Source organism: Chironomus tepperi, unplaced genomic scaffold (genome assembly GCF_022539635.2).
Source record: "Chironomus tepperi strain 1889 unplaced genomic scaffold, CSIRO-AGI_Ctep_v1 contig_93, whole genome shotgun sequence".
Classification (NCBI taxonomy): Eukaryota; Metazoa; Arthropoda; class Insecta; order Diptera; family Chironomidae; genus Chironomus; species Chironomus tepperi.
This window is the reverse complement of record NW_027226215.1, coordinates 1,391,090-1,409,620: the sequence shown is the minus strand read 5'-3', so window position 1 is coordinate 1,409,620 and position 18,531 is coordinate 1,391,090. Positions and strand designations below refer to the sequence as shown.

Here is an 18,531-nt window from a genome sequence, read left to right as displayed (position 1 = left end):
ATTTAGTTTCGTAATTAAATAAGTCGATATGGATTTTGAGAATGACCAACGGTTGTTGTGCTGCTTATGTTCAGTTATCATAATCATTACATTAATTAATTTATAAAAATAATTTCAGCCCAATAATGTCTAGCCAATTACTTAATTGGCCTTCATCTTTGTTCTTTGACCCATTTCCCCCAAAAAAATGCATCAACTTGATGTCATCAAGATATTAAAAATTGAGTAATTCCGTCACATATACACATGAAAAGTTCATGTGATCTTTACTAAGTACGAGGCATGTGTTAAGACTAAATTTTCATTAGTACACATTTATGTATGCATAAAATAAGTCGAGAGAGAGGAATTGCTGTAGCCAAAATTTGAATAAAAACAAACGAATGAGCAAAGTAAGCGAGTGAAATACAATTTTGAGCTTAATTAAATTATAGAAAAGAAGCTAAGAACATTTGAAAAAGCTTGAAAAAGGAACTGAAACTGACGAAGTCTCTCCATAGTATTTTCAATTGTGAGACGGTCAAGTTGTAGTAAATTGATGCTCGTGGAAATAAAAAAAATTGTTCTGTGTGTGGCAATAGATGTTAACAATAGTCATAGTCATTGAATTAATTAAATTTATTTATTATCACCAAAATAAGTGGGATATAAGCAGTGAAAGTGATTAATTACATAAAATGATGTGTTGAGGATATATCTTGTGATAAGTGCTGACCATAAAGTCATAAATATTAACAATTTAGAACATAGAAATTAATTAAATTAAGCAACAAAATGGTTAGTGAAAATTTGTGGAAAATCGGATATACATTGGAAATAGAGAGTTGCTTAAATGTGCTGTGGTGTGCCAAACCCTAAACGATAACAAAAATGTTTATTTTTTTCAACAATTTGTGTCTCTTCATGTCATTATTATGTCATATGATTGCGCACGGTAATGAGCCTCATTCATGAGATTTCCAAAGAATATGCAACATTACATAACACAAGTTTAGTCACTTCTAGAATTATAGAAAATACGAAAATTAATTAAAATTTCTTCATTGTTCATTAACTTCACATGCACACATCCAAGAAATATTGAGAAAACGTTAATAATGTCGCAGATTAATTTTTATTTATTTTCAACAAGTTTATGTGTGTTTTTCGCAGTTGACATGCTCAAATAATAAGGTATCATGTGTGGTTTCAGTGAAATTATGTTGGAGTTCTTTTGCAATTCTTTAATGCTCATCGATTTATGGACATTTTCAAATAATACGAGCTTTGCATTATTAATCGATTGTTTGTCTTTATAAAGTAATGTTGAATATCAGAGTAAATTTGAGTTGAACATCAGACTAAGCCAAGTCATGAAAGTATCCTGAATACCTTTAATTAACAAAAAATGTGGTAAAAACCGTTAAATGAAATATTCAAAAAATATGCTTTCAAATTTGTAGTTCAAAATAGTTTTTAAATTTTTGAAAAACGTTTAATTGAACTCCTGAATTAGTCAAAAACATTATTTGAAATTTTCCAGACTTATCCGTCAAATGTATATTTGACTTTCTCACTAAATGTTATAGTTCTGTCGTAATAATCATATTTTATTTACTTTCTGAACAATTTGATCATCTTGACCCGCAACCGAACCTCTATTTCCGATGTTATTCATTTTTTTCGCTACATCTATTAATTGATGATCATGAATGAATGAGTAAGACATTCTTTTAAAAATTGTTTGTGTATTTTCATGCGTGTAGGCGATTAGATTAGAGAATCTTATGAAGTTTGGATATGCTCTGATTTTGGTGACAATTGGATTAATGATATGGGCAAGTTCAGCGAGAGCAATGAAGCAACCTGATCCACCATGCATATTCAATACATTATGTACGTGTTCAAGTGGATTACCGGACAATTATGGAAGCGTCAAGTGTGAAAATGTTATATTTCCTGCCATACCTGAAGCACTTAACCTTTCGAAAGTTTATTCCTTGAAAATGGAAAATACGGGACTCATGGAGATAGAACCGCATTTTTTACAGGCAACTGGATTATATCGATTAGAAATTTCACATAATCCTTTGTTTGATATTGCCGATGAGGCATTCAATGGACTAGAACGAAGTTTATGGGAACTAGTTTTAACTCATAATGGACTTGCTAGAGTTCCGACAAAGGCACTGAGGTATCTACAGAAATTACACTATTTAGACCTGACTGGGAATGAGATTTCCTTAGTTCAACGTGATTCATTCAGAGGTTTACAGCAGAGTTTACAGACATTAATTTTGTCTGATAATTCAATATCGGAACTAACAATTGAGTCATTTCAAGGACTTCCAAATCTTAAAGTCATCGATTTAAGTTCAAATAATCTTCTTGAAATCAACCCAGACGTCTTCCGGGAACAAATGAACTCATTAGAGAAAGTGATACTTGCTGACAATCTTATATCGGAAATACCATACGTAGCTGTGTCTTTACTTAAATCATTAAAAGTTCTCGACCTTTCATCAAACAGATTAACAAGCATCCAAATGCATCACGTCAGTCAGCCATTGAATGTCAGATTGTCATTAGAACAATTGCATCTTGAACACAATCAAATCCATCACATACAGCCGGTCTCGTTTCAATACTTTTTGTCGGTCAATCAAACATTCTTGGACTTTAATCCAATTCATACAATTAGTGACGATGCCTTTCAAACTGCAAGAATTCGTGAACTTTATATCAGGCATTGTTTATTGGATTTTATTGAGCCGACTGCCTTTTCTGGGCTAGAAGGATCTTTGCAGGTTCTTGATTTAAGTGGAAATAACTTAACGACCTTACCAGATGCTCTATTCACTTCCTTTGATCTTCTTATGTACATTAATGTTAAAGAGAATAAGATCCTCAATCTTATACCTCAACATTCTACTTTCACTGGATTTCAATTCAGTCTTATGAAGCTTGACATAACTGGCGATAAAAATGGACCATCAAGTTTTCAGGAACTGAGAAAGTTTAGGAACCTAAGAAGTCTCGCTGTTGGACGACTTAATGCAAACGAATTAGTTCCGGAAGATTTTCAAGAATTTGGCATTGAATTAGAAAATTTAAGGATATTCCATGCTGGATTAAAGACAATTAGAAGTCACGCTTTCATGCATGTTAGAGGAATTAAGAGATTAGACCTGAGTGAAAATAGCATCGAGAATATTGAGAAAGGCGCATTTCAAGAAATTGGACATACATTAATTTCATTAAGAATCACACGTGGCTTCTCAAACACGATGAATCAATTGCCAGACATTAAGGAACTTACATCGTTAGAAGAATTGGATTTGAGTAATAATAAATTAAGATCAATTGGCGATACGGCATTTCATACTATGAAGAACTTGAGATTATTCAGAATGAATGATAATCTTATGGAGCAACTGCCTAAAGGAATCTTCCAACGTGACATTCATCAGAAGTTGGAAGAAGTTTCTTTAGAATTCAACCAAATTCGTCACATTTCGACCCATACATTTGTTGACTTGGAGGTAAATTATGTTTTGAGTCAGTGGTTCTCAAACTTTGTGGTACGGCATGCAGATAAACTGAACTATCTACAGCCACTTGCCCTGGCATATCAATTTTGTGAGCATACCTATGAGCATGATCTTTGTCTGTTCGGGTTGCTAAATATTAAGAACTCAAATTTGAGTACGACATTTAATCATGGCACGGACCGTACCCAAAAAAAGATTTGAGAACCCCAGCCTTAATTCATAATAATAACATATTAATTGGAAATTTCCTTTCTTTTTTCGCTTGACTTCCTTACAAAAATCAGAATTTGCATACAATCAGATTACGAGACAACAGAATTGAGCGACTTGAAAGACGTGCTTTTATGAATTTGGAGAAATTACAGCATATTAATCTTAAAGGAAATAAATTGACAAGCATTTCAGATGAAGCATTTCAAGTAAGTTTTTATTAATTAATTAATAACTTTTTGTATAAAATTTCATTGCCTTATTTACGATTATTTACTCGTCGGCTCTTGCCCAATCGCTGATTCTTGTTTTTGCCGTTCTTATTCTTATTACCCTTATTTTTAAATGCCTTAGATCCAACTCCTTCACGATTCCTCTTTGAGCTAAAATCACGTACATCTCCTGCTCCTTCTTTTGTATTTCTCTTTGATCCGCGCTTCTTGCCTCCAAATCCAAACTTTTTGTCTCTTTCCTGTCGTTTCTTGGCTGGCTTTTTAGGACCTGATCTTTGTTTCTTTTTGTCATCATCAAGGAAATCCAAATTCTTCAGCTTGCCTTTTCTGTAAGCTTTGAGATCTTTAAGCATTTTGGTCTTGTTTGCTTGCTTCTTCTCTTCAGCTTCACGTTGAACTGCCTTTGCCATCTTCTTCTGTTCTCGTAATTGCCTTACACGTTCTGAACGTTGTTTACCTTCCTGTTTAGCTACTAAATGCTTACGGATCTTTTGCATGTGCTCATCTGTTTTAGCCATTTCTGCAAAATAGTCATCTGGTCGTTTTGTTGGAATTCCGCATTCTATTAACTTCTTAATTCCATCTTTTATCGCTGTCTGAGCCTGACGATAAAATATAATTTCACGCTTAAAGTCATTGAGAACTGGATCATTTTCTGGCTCTACATATGGAATCTTCTTATTTCCCTTAAATTGATTCTCTCGTTTCTGTTCATGGCGTTCGATTTGAATTGCTAATTCTGGTGCAACTGGTGCTAAATCATTTGTCATGTCTAAACGTTCTACCCATGGTAATTCCAATATCATTTCATCTAGTTTCTCCTTCATTTTTGGCTGTTAAAATATTTTTAATAAATAATCAAGTTCCAGTAATGCTTAATTTTCATATACTTACGATATTATTGGCAAAAGTTTTTTCTGGTTCAATTTGAACATTAAGGCCTGGTTTTATTAGCCCTTTTTTGAAGGCTTCTCGTAACTATAATGGAATTTAATTACACATTTAATCTCATTATAATGATTTCAATAGTAAATTTACTTACTTCTTCGTCTGAACTATTTTCTTCATCATAACTCTCTTCGTCGTATGATTCTTCTACAAATTTTGCCATCGTAATGAATTCGATGCTCTATATTTCGAAAAAAGTTGAATAACTGCTAATTGGCTTAATATTCACGACGTAATTTAATTAAATTTGTCTTGTGTATTTCAATGTTTATTTTCTATTTCTGAACATGTGAGTATTGTCAATTTTCTACCCCTTATTCTTTTTGCGGCTAATTTGAATTTCATTTTTCCGTTAAACTTATTTTGAATTTTCATGAATCATAGTCAGCTTGAATAATGGTGAATATTATTACAGAACTTGCCACACCTATCATTTTTGGACCTGAGCTTTAATCAATTGAAGAACTTTGACTTTGATTACTTCGATCAAGTTGGAACTTTAACGCATTTAATGGTCAATGTCAGTTACAATGCATTATCGGACTTAACTGACAATACCACAAGCTTTATTAATCAACGCGAGCAAGGTATTCACGATTAAGACAATTTACCCTCACAAAACAACATGCATGCACGTCTTTTAATTGAGATTAGATTTATGCAATTCATTTATTTCAGGAACTGCTATGTATCATTCGTACATTAAGGTACTCGACTTGTCACATAACAATATCACGAATATTGGTGGTGGATTTTTCAAGCCTGCAGAGCTTTCACTGGTTTCACTCAATTTGGCTTATAATTACTTGCAAGTGAGTTATGCTTGATTTATGCTGGATCTATGCTGCATAATTAATTTTCTTACAGAATACAAGCTTTGAAATTTTCGGAAAATTCGCACGTCTTCAAATCCTGGATCTATCGGACAATTTCATCGAATACATCGCACCGGACACATTTAGAGGGACAAGGAAGCTTCAAGTCTTTAATTTAGCAAGAAATGCCTTAACTGAACTTGGATATGACATCTTTAAGACTCTTGGTGACATAAGAATTGTGGATTTATCTCATAACTTCCTGAGAATGGTTCCTGATAATGTGTTTGCTGGCGATGACATGGAGAAGCTTGATTTGTCGCATAACTTGCTGACTAAAATTCCTGTTTCGGCACTGACAAATTTGGCTGCATTGACACTTTGTGAACTGGATTTATCACATAATAACATTGGGACAATTCACAGCATGGATCTATCGAATAAATTTAGAGTAAGTCATGCATCTCATTTCCCAAAAATCAGTAAATTCTACAAGCTTGTGCTAATTATTAACGGAATTTTCTTTTTGCAGCGACTATCCAATCTCGACTTGTCGTACAATCGATTAGCACGTCTGGATGATGCAGCCTTTGCGACACTTCCCAATTTAGCTGTTTTGGATTTATCACACAATAGTGAACTGGAAGTTTTTGGACGTGTCTTTATTGGTCTCGAAAATAATCTGATGGAATTAAACTTGAATAATATTTCCATTATTCAATCACCAGACATAGCATTACCGAATTTAAGGATATTGAGATTGGCATATAATGAACTTCCATCAATTCCACCTGAGCATGCTGCGAATTTGACATCATTAAGAGTTTATGATTTATCATACAATGACTTGTCGACAGTTCCTTTAATTACTCATTCTTTGCCAAATTTAAATACTCTCTCAATTGCTGGAAATCCAATAAGTTCATTGACCAATACTAGTTTATTAGGAGCTGCTGAAACACTTGAGCATTTGGATATATCACAACTTCCATTGACAACTATTGAGGTAGGTTTAATCGTAGGATTAATATTTAATTCGAGGATTTATTTAAATCGACTATAGTGCACCAACTAATGCCTATACTTTCTTTCAACAGAACGGAATCTTGAACAAGCTACGATCATTAAGGTCTCTTAAGGTATCAACATACCCGAAACTAAACCAGTTTAACATTCCTGTCATTCTTGAAGATGTTGATGGACTAAGAGAATTAATAATCGAAGCACCTGCCCCAAAAATGGTCAAAGTTACTTCCAAGGAAGGTTTTGAGACATATCAACTAGCTCAAGATTCAGCAAGTGACTTGAGAATGGAACTGTTTGGATATTTACCAAATAAAGTCCGTACAATTACGATCAGCGGTGCTGGTTTTAATCGATTGGCTGATGGGATCTTTGATGTAAGTATAGTGGATGGGTGGTGTTCAGGAGGGGTAGATCTGGGTCTTTCACTAATTACAAAATTCATTGGATACACCCCCGTACATAAACAATATTAAATTGATATTAATAGCTCATAAATTCCATACTAGGGCATTCAAGCAACAACATTACGTATCAAATTGTACAACACGACATTAAGTGGCATACCATCAACGTTGTTTAGAAAAGTCGGAAGCGTTTATAATATATCAATTGATATTGATTCCAATAATAAAAAGTTGAATACACTGCCAAATCCAAATTCAGCGCTATATCCAAATCAACCAGACACAGTGTTATTGACTGATTTAAATATTCATTATACGACACTGTCTTGTGACTGCGATTTAGGATGGATTGAATTTTGGCAGAGAAAGAAGCGCCAATATTTCTGTAATACACAAAATTGGGCTGAGGATACTGTCTTAAAGAGTGAAGAATCATATGATGATGATTGCAATGATCCAACGCATGACGATGACCTAAGATCTGCTAGATGCTCAAATAAAAACAGCGAACCATTACTAGAAATTTTAAAATCGGATTTAGAGTGTGGATGGAGTAATGCAAAGAAAGAGGAAGTTAATATATTCTTATTGGTTGCATTTGTGATTACATTTACGACATTTATGCTTTGACTTATTCAATATCTTTTCAAAGAATATTCAGAATTTTATGATCTGTTAGCTGAGATTTATGGTGGAAATATTTGAGACATTCTGAACATGATGCGTGACTTGAATTGGCCGAAAAAATTAAATCAAAATTCAACGGCTTTTTTGAATTTGAATTGATGTAAACAAATTTATATCATCTCGGAAGATTTTTGTGAAAATACAAAATTATCTTAATTTAATGCTTGTTTAAAGCTTATGATCGGTTAAAAAATGTCTATTGCAGCACATTAAAATTTGTTCAGTAATTGCACTCAAATTAATGTTTTAAATCTTCAGAAAATATATTAGATTTAAAGTTTTCACAATTTATTCTTAGATGATCGAATTTTTTGAGAAAAAAAAATAGTTTGTCTACATAAATTCAAATTTAAAATGACCGTTAAAACATTTAGTCACTTCAGACTTTTATGACAAAATCATGAATTTTGAGCAATTAAATTAGCGGATTAAACAGTAACAATTTTTTATAAATTAATTTATTGCATTTCTTCTTTACACTTTCATTTTTTTTTTAGTTAATTGAATACGACCGAACAATGTCCATAACAGTAATATGCATTTTTTTTTCATTTATGTATCTCATTTTTTGTGCAGTCAAATAAATTAGCATATAATATATGTATAGAAAAATAACTGTATAACTTAATTAACGTATATTTTTTTGTGAATATATGATATATGCATGATTCGAGGAAGACACATAGTTAAGGCACTAATTGTGTGCAATAATATTGAAATAATTAGTTAATAATAAGTTAAATTTCGTTTATATCTTTTGAGTTATCACTTTCAAGTTTACATAGTGGAGCAAGCCTGTCGATAATGTTTTGATTATCACAAAACAATTCGACTTCTGTTATATTTCCAGGCTTGACAATTTTAACGTGTAAAATTGTCTCACCATTTGCAGTAATATCGATAAATTCCTTTTCAGCACTGTCACTAAAACTAACTATATTTTTTGGCTTATAAAGAGTACATCGCTTCGACATTGCAGGCAATTCCGCAATTGACTCATCAATCACACCAATTTCCTTCACCGAACATGAATTTCCATAATCTATAAATTTAACAATAAATCCGTCATTTTCAATTGACTCAATTTTCGATCGGTACCATCCGTCATCTTCAGGATATTTAGCTGCAATTATTTGTCCAACTTTTGGATCAACAACCTTATCAAATTTTCCTTTAGCACCGTCTATAATTGAGGCAATGAGATCAAGTTTTAATTGATCAACTTCAAGCTGCACAAAAAAGTCACTAATGGAATTAATGTGGGACGTATAGCCACTTCCAGATGAGAATATATCAATCGGTTGTGCGTAATTCTTTCCAATTAGTAAGTCAGCAACGCTCTCGTTATTATAATACAACTCCACATAAGTTTTTTGTTCAGTCGCCAGTACAATTTTATACTCTACTTCCTTCTCGACCATTTTAAGCATCAATTCTGTTGCATTTTCTTCACATTTTCTATCAGTTTTTATGCCCAACGAACATTGAATACCAAAGAATGATTTTTGTTCAAGTTGCTCGGGCATTGCTTTCATGCACAAGATGTTATCGATTGAAAATGTTTTACCATTGTCTATACACAGCACAGTAATAATACTTTCATCACTATCAATAATTTTGGCACGATACCAAAGATTATCAAATGGCTGTTGCGCTAAACAAAATGTTCCACATTCAAAATCAATTAGCGGTTGTAGAGCAGGTGCCAAAATTTGTATATCTGTATGAAACTGATTGAAATGCTGCAACATGTCAACGCGTGTCAAATAGAAATCATTTGGTGATGTTAATGCTGTTAATTTTGCTAAAGTTCTATCCGATTTCATTGCTGTCTGTATGACATCATCTTGTATGTTTTTAGTTCCATCCTCTTGCTTCTCATTTGTTATTGTCGTCGACTCAGTTTGTTTACTATTTATTGAAATCTTTGAAACATTTTCTTCTATTTCTTTCAATTCCTCTTCTTCCTTCATCACGTTATTCTCTAAAACCTTTATCAGCTCATTCTCGTCAATGCGAACTGCCATTTTCTTTTTTGTTATCAAATTTTCAATGATATTCTCCTTGGTTTCTGGATCAAATATGTCAAGTATCATTCCGTCCTTGAAGTTTTTAATTATCTTGAAATTTAATTCCTTTGCACCTTCATTAAATGCTGTCAACATTTCTTTCAAAAGTGTTCCATTGTCGAATTTTGGCTCATTTGGTTTGATACTGAAGTATGCCTTTTCAACTAATTTACCATACTTTTGGAATCTTTCGTCAATTACACGAATGAATGTATTTTGGACACTTTCTATATTTCCATATTCTCGATTTCTTAGTCTGCATAGTTCTCCGTCAACAGATAAAATTTCACACCTATACCAATTTCCATCTTGACTCTTGTAAGCAGTCATCATTCCTGCTTTCGGTTCCTTAATAGGGATTCCTGTTTATTGGATTAAATTAGTTGATTAGAATTTGAAAAAATTATTTAAATCCTAGGATTAAAAATAAATCTTGAGATTTAATTAATCCAAAAATTTACATACCTTTTTGTCCCTCATAAAAGACAAAGAGCTCGTCAAGTATCTTCTCTAAACCATCAATGTGTTCCTCAAAATGAATAAAAGCTTCATTGGTGGAAATTAAAGTTGACACCCAGCCACACTTCATTTGCTTATCCTTCGGCTTCTCATTTTGTTTCGGCTTGACAGGTTCGACAACTTTTTGTGGTGGTTCCTCAACAGCTGGCGATTTTTGCTTAGCATTATTACTCGGATTTGGTGATTTTTCATGTTTTGGTGGTGACTTTTGCTTAGTATTGTTATTGTTGACATTGTTCTGTGTTTGATTTTCATTACGTCCTTTACTTTTTGAGCTTTTTGAAGATTTTTGGCTTTTCTTTGAGGAACTGTCAGTGTCATTCCAATCAGAATCTGAATTCTGTTCTTTTGAAATATTTTTAGCTTGATTCCAATCTGATGGTTTTTGTTGTTTCGTATCATTCCAAACACTTGCTTCCTTCTGAGTTTTAAAGTATGTGCCAGCAATAGAATTAGCATTATCGGCATTCGATTTATCGAAATGTGTGCGTTGGCGCTTATTATTTGCAATATCATTATTATTAGTATTATTTTGTGGTGACGAACGATTAACACCTCGACTGCCTACTTGATTTGCTCGGCCTCTTTGCGAGTTGCTGCTATTCTTTTCATTTATTTTATTGTTAGCTTCTTTAGGAACTTCCTGAGGTATAACGTCATTTTTATTGTCTTTGTTTTTCTTTTGGGTTTCTTTGTGACGTTTTCGAGCATTTTCGAGGGTTATTGTTTCGGCTAATGGACGGCTATTTTTCAATAAGATACGATTAACATTTGCTGGTGGATTGACTGAAACATCATCTAATTTTGATAAATATCCATATTTTGGGTCAATTCCATCAATTTTCATTCTAAAGAGCTTTCTATCATCATGGACATCACTACAGAACATTTCAAATTGAGTCGTAATATTCTCAGATATTTCACGGTTCGTTTCAAATCCTTCTAAGCAACATCGATATGCGAACGGAGGAATAGTCATAAATTTATTTGGCAATAAATGGATAGCATTGATGTGTACTTCTTCGATAATTCCAAAATCGATAATTTTGACGTGTGCGAACTTATTTGAATTTATTTCTATAACTTTTCCTCTGTACCATTCTGATTCAATTACCACACCTACATATTGATCTTGTCGTAATTTGTAGATTGTCGGAGTTGTGGGTAATTGCTTTTGTAAATCGTCATACATCATGTCATATTGTAATGAAATTTCGTTTGTTTGGAGATGCACATAGAATTCTTTAACTGACTGAACATAACAAACTTTTACAAGTAGCTCCTTATTCATTTCAAGTTTTGTTTGCTCTGGAACTTTTATATCCATTGAATTGTAGTTTCGTAAAATGTCCAAAATTACTTTATCGTTGTCGTATAGTTCACAATATTGACATAGTGGCGGACCTAATATGGACACAAAAAAAACTATGAAATACTGTAATTAAATATTTAAATGAATATTTAACTTACCGTCAATTGGAACACATTTAAGTGAAAGTAGTTTATTTTCTGTAATTTCCTTGAAATAGGCATTAACTTCTTGCATTGGACATTTGAATGTGACGTTCTGTAGCTTAGCAAAGGAAAATTGAACTGCAAATGTCGGATGGTTCAAAAAGACGTCGGGAATGTAAAAGAGATTTTCTAATTTAACAGTTGCTGAGTATCCATAGTCTACAAAATTACATAAGTAGCTGTCCGGATCATTTAAGAATTTTGCAATCGCTACTCGATGAACTTTCTTTTGATGTCGTGCAAGGCATGCCATACCAATTTGTGTCGGACGATTTTTTAAATTGATCAATTTTATGGATTGAATTCTGCTCAACAATTTCTGAAGTTGAGAATCTAATGATTCTAACTGTACATAAAACATATGTACACCTTTCTCATAGTGACTTATACGAACTTTCTGCTCGGATTGATATGTGAAAATATTGCTTTTAAATGTTGGATTTGAATTCTCACTGATTTCATATTCTGCCTTTTCTTGGATGAATTTTGGTGGCGCTGGAACTTTTAAATTCCTTGCAATCGGTCTCATTTGTGGCTGAGAATATTTCCTCCTTTCCATATTATCCATATTTTATGTAGACTTGAGGTTTTTTTTTTAAATAGAAAATGTAATCACTGTCATCAATAACTTTATGTCGTTAAAATCATTCTGTGGGAAGAGAAACATATGTTGGAATGAGATAATTAAATTTATTTATAAATTACTTACAGATCCGGATTATGTATTGAATGTTTGATATCTATTCTTGCTGCAAACTATGTGTGTACTAGCTCTAAAAAAATATAATTGATGAATGATGATGAAGAAAAATTGGGAGTAACTGTAAATTGTACAAAAAGAAAAGAAAACAATTCAAGACTTATGTGTCAATTTTGGGAATAATGAGTAATTGAAATGAAAATAGATAACTAAGATAAGATAATTCGAGAAAATGATTTTATTCTTATTGTTTTATGAGTTATGTCAATATTTAAACTTTTTGTACTGCATTTAACATGATTTTAGCTTGATTTTTTTGATATTTCTTAAATCTTAGAAATCTTTTTGTGGCAAAAAAATGACGAAAGCAAAGTTGTGCAAAATATTTCAAAATTTCTTATTTTTCTACATGTAAATATACTTTAATTCACTAAATCTCACTAGATAACTTGATAAATAATAGAAATATACTGTTTAAATTAATTAAATACGAAACATTCCACTTTAACTACTTCAATTTGATGGAGAACTTTTTACCTTTGATATAAATAATAGGGATATTTTCACATTCACACCGTATTATGACAAAATTATTAGATATGACTTTCTGTTTGTGACGTATGTGTAGAAACACTTTTCTGATCATTTGATCTATTGAATTTATCCAACTCTTAACATAATTTTATTGAATTTCTGAACATAATATTACTCGAAAAACACTGGATTTATATATTTTAATACTTTACTTAATGTAGATTCATGTCATAATGTCAATGGGTTCAAGAAACTTAATTTAACAAAACAAATAATACTTTTAATTATGAAAATTTTCTCTTGTGAAGTATGAAGATTTCATACAATTCAAGAAAATAATTTTGAACCTCATTAAAGTTCAAAATAAATTTAAATTTCAAAAACCCGTTATTAAAAAAAGCGATAAAAATTTGTAACATAAACACGGCATGAATACACACATCATATTCTACTTACTTTATGGCTAGTCAGTAGAAAAGGGGATATTTTTATAAATTCATTTATTGAATTAAAAGTGATATGACAGCACATGGCAGCATATCAAATGGATCAATATTCAAAATTACTATCCAACGAGCATGGTAGAAACTATGTTAATTAAGTAAATAACATTTTTCGGCATTTGTGCTAATTTGAAAATTCCCGCACGAAATTGTTCAATCGAAAATGATCCCGTGGTTAATTACAGTGAGTCTTAGTCCCCCTGAATAGAATAATCTTAGGAAAAAATTAAGTAAAATTAGAATAAAATTAAAAAAATAAAAAAATAATGGAATTAATAACCCATCACTATTCAAAATCATTAAGGAGAGCTTATGAACGATCAATTAGTGAACAAAATTATGAAAATCATCACCGTTTTAGTGAAAATATTTTTTTAAAAGGTCAAAACCAAAATTTTTTAAAAGAACGTTCTTATCATCATCAAGAAGGTAGAAATACTGATAATTTCTTGTTATTCAGTGCTGAAAAGTCTTATCAATGATCTTTTAACTCTTTTGAAATGATAATTTCTTATTTTAATCATTTCTAATTCCCTCATCATTTCAATTAATTAGTGAATTCATTACATGACGAAAACTTAACAGCAAAAGACTTGACAGTCAATAAAAGCACCGAGCTACATAAACAGCAGCCAGTAAATGGAATCACATCAAATAGAATAAAGCAGGAAGAAAAAGAAGAACAAATGACATCTGCATCAATTAGAAGGTGAGAGACGTTCTATATATCCATATAGACATTATTATCATCATCATTTTTCTCTTTCTAATACAAAATGATTCTTCTTTTTTACTTCTTGCGGATATACAGATATTTCTGTATATTCTGTAAAATGGATTTTACAAATGCAGATCACTTCCTTGACCATCTCGAGCTGCATCAAAATGGAACGTTCGTACTAGTCAAAAGAGATTTAATATCTATCCCCCCACAACCATTATCACCAAAAATTCATCTTAATAATAATAATAATAATAATATTAGTCAAACAAGTAGTGATAGAATAGTAGCATCAGTAGTAGAACACAACAATAATCATATAATGATACAGGAAAGGGAAAGGGAGAGAGAACGTGAGAGAGAGTTAGCGGTAATAGAGGAAGAGACCTCAAACCTTCCAATTGTACCGGAAGAACTAAAGAACCAAATTAAAATTGAACCAATCAGTGAGGATGAGGATGAGGAATCGTTACCGCCACAAAATATGGTGACAAATATCCCCGAAAATCATCATATCAGTAATCGTACTAGTGAACATAGTTCGCAACATTATAATAATGATTCAAATGATGGAACAAATATGCATTCATCATCTCCATTAAATGATAATAATTCAACAGAAACAGGTGATCCAAATCAACAATTAATGGTGTTGTCAAATCCGAGAATCGGTGATGGACCCGGAGAATATCTCTGTAACGTCTGTCACGCTAAATTTGTATACAAAAATAACTTAAAAAGCCATTTGAAAAGGCATTTAGGAATTTATCCGTGAGTATCGCTTTTTATATTCTTCAATTCATCTATTTATTTTATTTCGTATGAAATAAATGAAAAATCATTTTATGACATTTCAATTTTTTTTTGATTTGATAATTTTTTTTTAATTTCCCATCGTCATATAGGTATGTATGTTTTTGTGGTAAACGATATCAGTTCAAGTGTAAATTGAACAAACATATAGAACAGGTAAGATTAATTACTTATAATTTATACCCCCGTTTTCTTTTTGTCATTTGATAAGAAAAAAAAAAAATTAATTTTCATTTTCTTACTTTACCTTTTTTGGACGCGATTTTATTGCAGGCACATGCGAAAATTAAAAATTTTAAATGCCCGGTGCCAACATGTCCAAAAAAATATTTTACTCGTAACGATCTTGCATTTCATATAAGCGTAACGCATCAAGAGCGGCAAGAGATTCCATGTAACATATGCCAAAAAGTCTTTAATTCTCAGAAATCTCTACAAATTCATTGCCGAAAATATCATCGTAATCAGGAAACTTGATCACAACAGCAGGTAATGACAATGAGAAAATCAACTCATTTTTTGCCAATCATTCAAGTGAACTTATCAAAATGATAAAGAAAAAAAAAAAAAAAACAGAATTATAAGAAAAAAAATATTTATCAGAAACAGAAAAATACCATATATATACACAGGCAACTGAACAAAAAAAAAGTGTACAAGATTAAATTAGATTAATAGAAAAATCCAAGAATATAAAATAAAACAAAGTAACTAATAATTGTGAAACAAAAAAAAAATGATTAATTGCGGTATTTTTATCACCAATTCATTCATTTATGGCGATAGAGCAACTTTCCCACTTTAAAAATCAATCTTTTAAGCATGCTTCTCCGTTTGAAATTTCAGATGATGACAGACTGCACTTTGTTTACTCGATCATACGCAATTTCGTATACTTTTTAATATCATCAAACATTTTATGTTGATTTCTCTGTAAAATTACTGTGATAATGTTAGTGTCATTTGAAATTTTAACGTCCATTATTTGGAACTGCATCAATTTTTAATTTGCTGTGAACTTATAACGGTTTTTTTAAATCGGGGCAAATTAATTTTCAAATTGCTGTGATAGTGTTAGTGTCATTTAAATTCACAAATTTTTAAATAACAAAAATCTACATAAAACATCATAAATGCAGTTTTGTCTGACTGCAGCCAGATAGACTAGTAAATAATTCATCATGTGCAATCCCTCGTTATCTTTAAAACTAATTGTAAATGTGTAAAATTCTCGAAAAAATGTTTTTAATCAAATTTACAACAGTGTTAGTGCAACAAAAAATTCAAATTTTTGACCGTTAGCAATCAACATTGTCATTCATATTAATACATTCATATGCTTCCATACAACCGAAAATAGGGATGTGTCCGCATTATGAGTTAGTCGCTTAAAGTGTATTATTTTACATTGTTAATGTGTATACAGTGAATAATTTAGTATATAGGTAGTTATTGATTTTTTTGCTCAAAAGCGTTCATAAGCGGATTCAATCATCCTATACTTTAGTCTACTATGTTTACAAATATTTCATAAAGCCTAAGGTCATAAAAATTTTTTTAAGAGTTATACACAAAAAAATATACTTAATAATATGCAAATTCACTTAATCGCGTTATCATTTTTAATATTCTTATCAAGCAGTGTTTTTGGTAAATTTAATTTTATTATTTTTCTGACTGACGACCAAGATTTGATACTGAACTCACTTGAACCATTAAAAAATATTGAAAAGTTTGTCACTTCCAAAGGAGTTATCTTCAAAAATGCTGTAAGTAAAGTTTTGTTATGATGATTTTAATATATACTCTAATCTGTATTATTTTATAGTTTACGACATCACCAATATGCTGTCCAAGTCGATCAGCTATATTGACCGGTCTATATGCACACAATACGAGAACATTTAATAATTCAGTGGAAGGAGGATGTTATTCAAATGAGTGGATTAAGGAACATGAAGGCAAAACATTCCCAGCATTATTACATGATAACGGATATAGGACATTCTATGCTGGAAAATATTTGAATGATTATTATTCAAAAAAAGTTCCTTACGGCTATGATGACTTTTATGGCTTACACGGAAATAGTAAATATTACAACTACACATTAACAGAGAATGGACGAATTGTTGAGTATGGAGATATGCCTGAGGACTATCTCACGAATGTGATAAAGAATCAAGCCAAAGAATTCATTAGTAATCAATCCAAAGATGAGCCATTTTTAGCAGTCATATCAACACCATCATGTCATGCTCCGTTTACACCAGAAGAAAAGTATAAAGATGCATTATCAAATTACACAGTGCCACGAAGTGAAAACTTTAATGTGGGTGCAAAAGCCACAGAAAAACATTGGCTTTTGACAATGAAACCAAAAAAGCTCTCCGAATCTGTTATCAGTAAAATAGAGCATTACTATCGCTCACGTTTACAAACATTATTATCGGTCGATGACATGGTTGGAGACATAATTAATCAGTTGGAAGAGCAAAGTTTAATTGACAATACTTATATAATATTTACATCAGATAATGGATATCATTTAGGTAATTGGGCAATGCCTTGGGACAAAAGGCTACCTTATGAGACGGATATTAAGATTCCATTGATAATTCGTGGACCAAATATACAGGAGAAAGCTGTAGTAGACTATCCAGTTGCCTTAATTGATTTAGCACCAACAATTTTGTCTCTGGCTGGAATATCCTACGATTTAACACAATTTGATGGTGAACCATTCGATAAGCTCATAGATATCAACAATGTCGATGCTGAACAGCTTTATGAGAGGCAAATTCTTATCGAACATTATGGAGAAGGCACAATAGACACATTCAATCCAGAATGTCCATGGCGAAAAAGTCAACGACTAGCCGGATGTTCTATCGAAGCAGATTGTAAATGTCAAGATTCATGGAACAATACGTATGCATGTGTACGACACCTTGCATCCGATGTTGATTTTCTATACTGCTCATTTGATGACCGCGAGAATTTTAATGAGGCATTTGACTTATCGGCCGATCCTTATCAAATGAACAATATTGCATATGATATTTTACCATCAGTTCAAGCAATATATCAATTGATAGCCGAAAACTTGAAATATTGTCAAGGAGATTCTTGCAGAGTCATCAGACCTATATATCCATTCTAATCGTGTTTATTTCTAGTTAGACAAGTTGTACAAGATTGCACAAAATTTATTATGAATTTTAAATGAATTTTTTCTCGAATAAAGATTTTAACGGTTTTGCAATATTTGAAATGCTTTAAGTGTCTATGGCGAGAAGTCTTC

General features: G+C 31.7%; 5 protein-coding genes across 6 annotated transcripts; 3 read left to right on the top strand and 2 right to left on the bottom strand.

Annotated features, from left to right (window-relative positions):
• Positions 1–516: 516 nt before the first annotated feature.
• Positions 517–8,552, top strand: chp (leucine rich repeat containing G protein-coupled receptor chaoptin). The gene is made up of 9 exons (XM_070635553.1): positions 517–777; positions 1,746–3,521; positions 3,815–3,949; positions 5,337–5,508; positions 5,600–5,733; positions 5,789–6,187; positions 6,269–6,742; positions 6,834–7,136; positions 7,269–8,552. Exons 1-9 carry the CDS (start codon positions 775–777, stop codon positions 7,794–7,796), a joined length of 3,924 nt encoding a protein of 1,307 aa, XP_070491654.1. The 5' UTR covers positions 517–774; the 3' UTR covers positions 7,797–8,552.
• Positions 3,930–5,218, bottom strand: LOC139086924 (probable rRNA-processing protein EBP2 homolog). The gene is made up of 3 exons (XM_070635561.1): positions 5,016–5,218; positions 4,868–4,951; positions 3,930–4,806 (listed from the first exon to the last, which is right to left on the bottom strand). Exons 1-3 carry the CDS (start codon positions 5,082–5,084, stop codon positions 4,000–4,002), a joined length of 960 nt encoding a protein of 319 aa, XP_070491662.1. The 5' UTR covers positions 5,085–5,218; the 3' UTR covers positions 3,930–3,999.
• Positions 8,274–13,295, bottom strand: LOC139086919 (tudor domain-containing protein 15-like). Its single transcript, XM_070635554.1, has 5 exons — positions 13,194–13,295; positions 12,666–12,777; positions 11,912–12,605; positions 10,388–11,845; positions 8,274–10,284 (listed from the first exon to the last, which is right to left on the bottom strand). Exons 3-5 carry the CDS (start codon positions 12,522–12,524, stop codon positions 8,591–8,593), a joined length of 3,765 nt encoding a protein of 1,254 aa, XP_070491655.1. The 5' UTR covers positions 12,525–12,605; positions 12,666–12,777; positions 13,194–13,295; the 3' UTR covers positions 8,274–8,590.
• Positions 13,296–13,874: 579 nt separating this feature from the next.
• LOC139086923 (myoneurin-like) lies at positions 13,875–15,898 on the top strand. The gene is made up of 5 exons (XM_070635559.1): positions 13,875–14,122; positions 14,249–14,402; positions 14,505–15,185; positions 15,320–15,383; positions 15,501–15,898. The coding sequence occupies exons 1-5, from the start codon at positions 13,960–13,962 to the stop codon at positions 15,702–15,704; spliced, it is 1,266 nt and encodes a 421-aa protein (XP_070491660.1). The 5' UTR covers positions 13,875–13,959; the 3' UTR covers positions 15,705–15,898.
• Positions 15,899–16,253: 355 nt separating this feature from the next.
• LOC139086922 (N-acetylglucosamine-6-sulfatase-like) lies at positions 16,254–18,492 on the top strand. Of its 2 annotated transcripts, XM_070635558.1 has the most exons (3): positions 16,254–16,492; positions 16,870–16,996; positions 17,056–18,492. In XM_070635558.1, exons 1-3 carry the CDS (start codon positions 16,446–16,448, stop codon positions 18,388–18,390), a joined length of 1,509 nt encoding a protein of 502 aa, XP_070491659.1. In that variant the 5' UTR covers positions 16,254–16,445; the 3' UTR covers positions 18,391–18,492. The 2 variants fall into 2 exon arrangements, with proteins under 2 accessions (XP_070491659.1, XP_070491658.1); XM_070635557.1 differs by lacking the exon at positions 16,254–16,492 and having other exon boundaries at positions 16,697–16,996.
• The last annotated feature ends 39 nt before the right edge of the window (positions 18,493–18,531 follow it).

Excerpts from the sequence above, each read along its gene's own strand:
- chp (XM_070635553.1), top strand. Across the intron at positions 5,734-5,788 it reads TGGCTTATAATTACTTGCAA|AATACAAGCTTTGAAATTTT; the intron begins GTGAGTTATGCT and ends ATTTTCTTACAG. Across the intron at positions 6,743-6,833 it reads TTCCATTGACAACTATTGAG|AACGGAATCTTGAACAAGCT; the intron begins GTAGGTTTAATC and ends TTCTTTCAACAG.
- LOC139086924 (XM_070635561.1), bottom strand. The coding sequence starts at position 5,084 with ATGGCAAAATTTGTAGAAGAATCATACGACGAAGAGAGTTATGATGAA. Across the intron at positions 4,952-5,015 it reads AAAATAGTTCAGACGAAGAA|TTACGAGAAGCCTTCAAAAA; the intron begins GTAAGTAAATTT and ends ATTCCATTATAG. Across the intron at positions 4,807-4,867 it reads AAACTTTTGCCAATAATATC|CCAAAAATGAAGGAGAAACT; the intron begins GTAAGTATATGA and ends ATATTTTAACAG.
- LOC139086919 (XM_070635554.1), bottom strand. The coding sequence starts at position 12,524 with ATGGATAATATGGAAAGGAGGAAATATTCTCAGCCACAAATGAGACCG. Across the intron at positions 11,846-11,911 it reads TAAATGTGTTCCAATTGACG|GTCCGCCACTATGTCAATAT; the intron begins GTAAGTTAAATA and ends TGTCCATATTAG. Across the intron at positions 10,285-10,387 it reads CTTTTATGAGGGACAAAAAG|GAATCCCTATTAAGGAACCG; the intron begins GTATGTAAATTT and ends TCCAATAAACAG.
- LOC139086923 (XM_070635559.1), top strand. The coding sequence starts at position 13,960 with ATGGAATTAATAACCCATCACTATTCAAAATCATTAAGGAGAGCTTAT. Across the intron at positions 14,123-14,248 it reads TTCTTATCATCATCAAGAAG|TGAATTCATTACATGACGAA; the intron begins GTAGAAATACTG and ends TCAATTAATTAG. Across the intron at positions 15,384-15,500 it reads TGAACAAACATATAGAACAG|GCACATGCGAAAATTAAAAA; the intron begins GTAAGATTAATT and ends ATTTTATTGCAG.
- LOC139086922 (XM_070635557.1), top strand. The coding sequence starts at position 16,820 with ATGCAAATTCACTTAATCGCGTTATCATTTTTAATATTCTTATCAAGC. Across the intron at positions 16,997-17,055 it reads GAGTTATCTTCAAAAATGCT|TTTACGACATCACCAATATG; the intron begins GTAAGTAAAGTT and ends ATTATTTTATAG.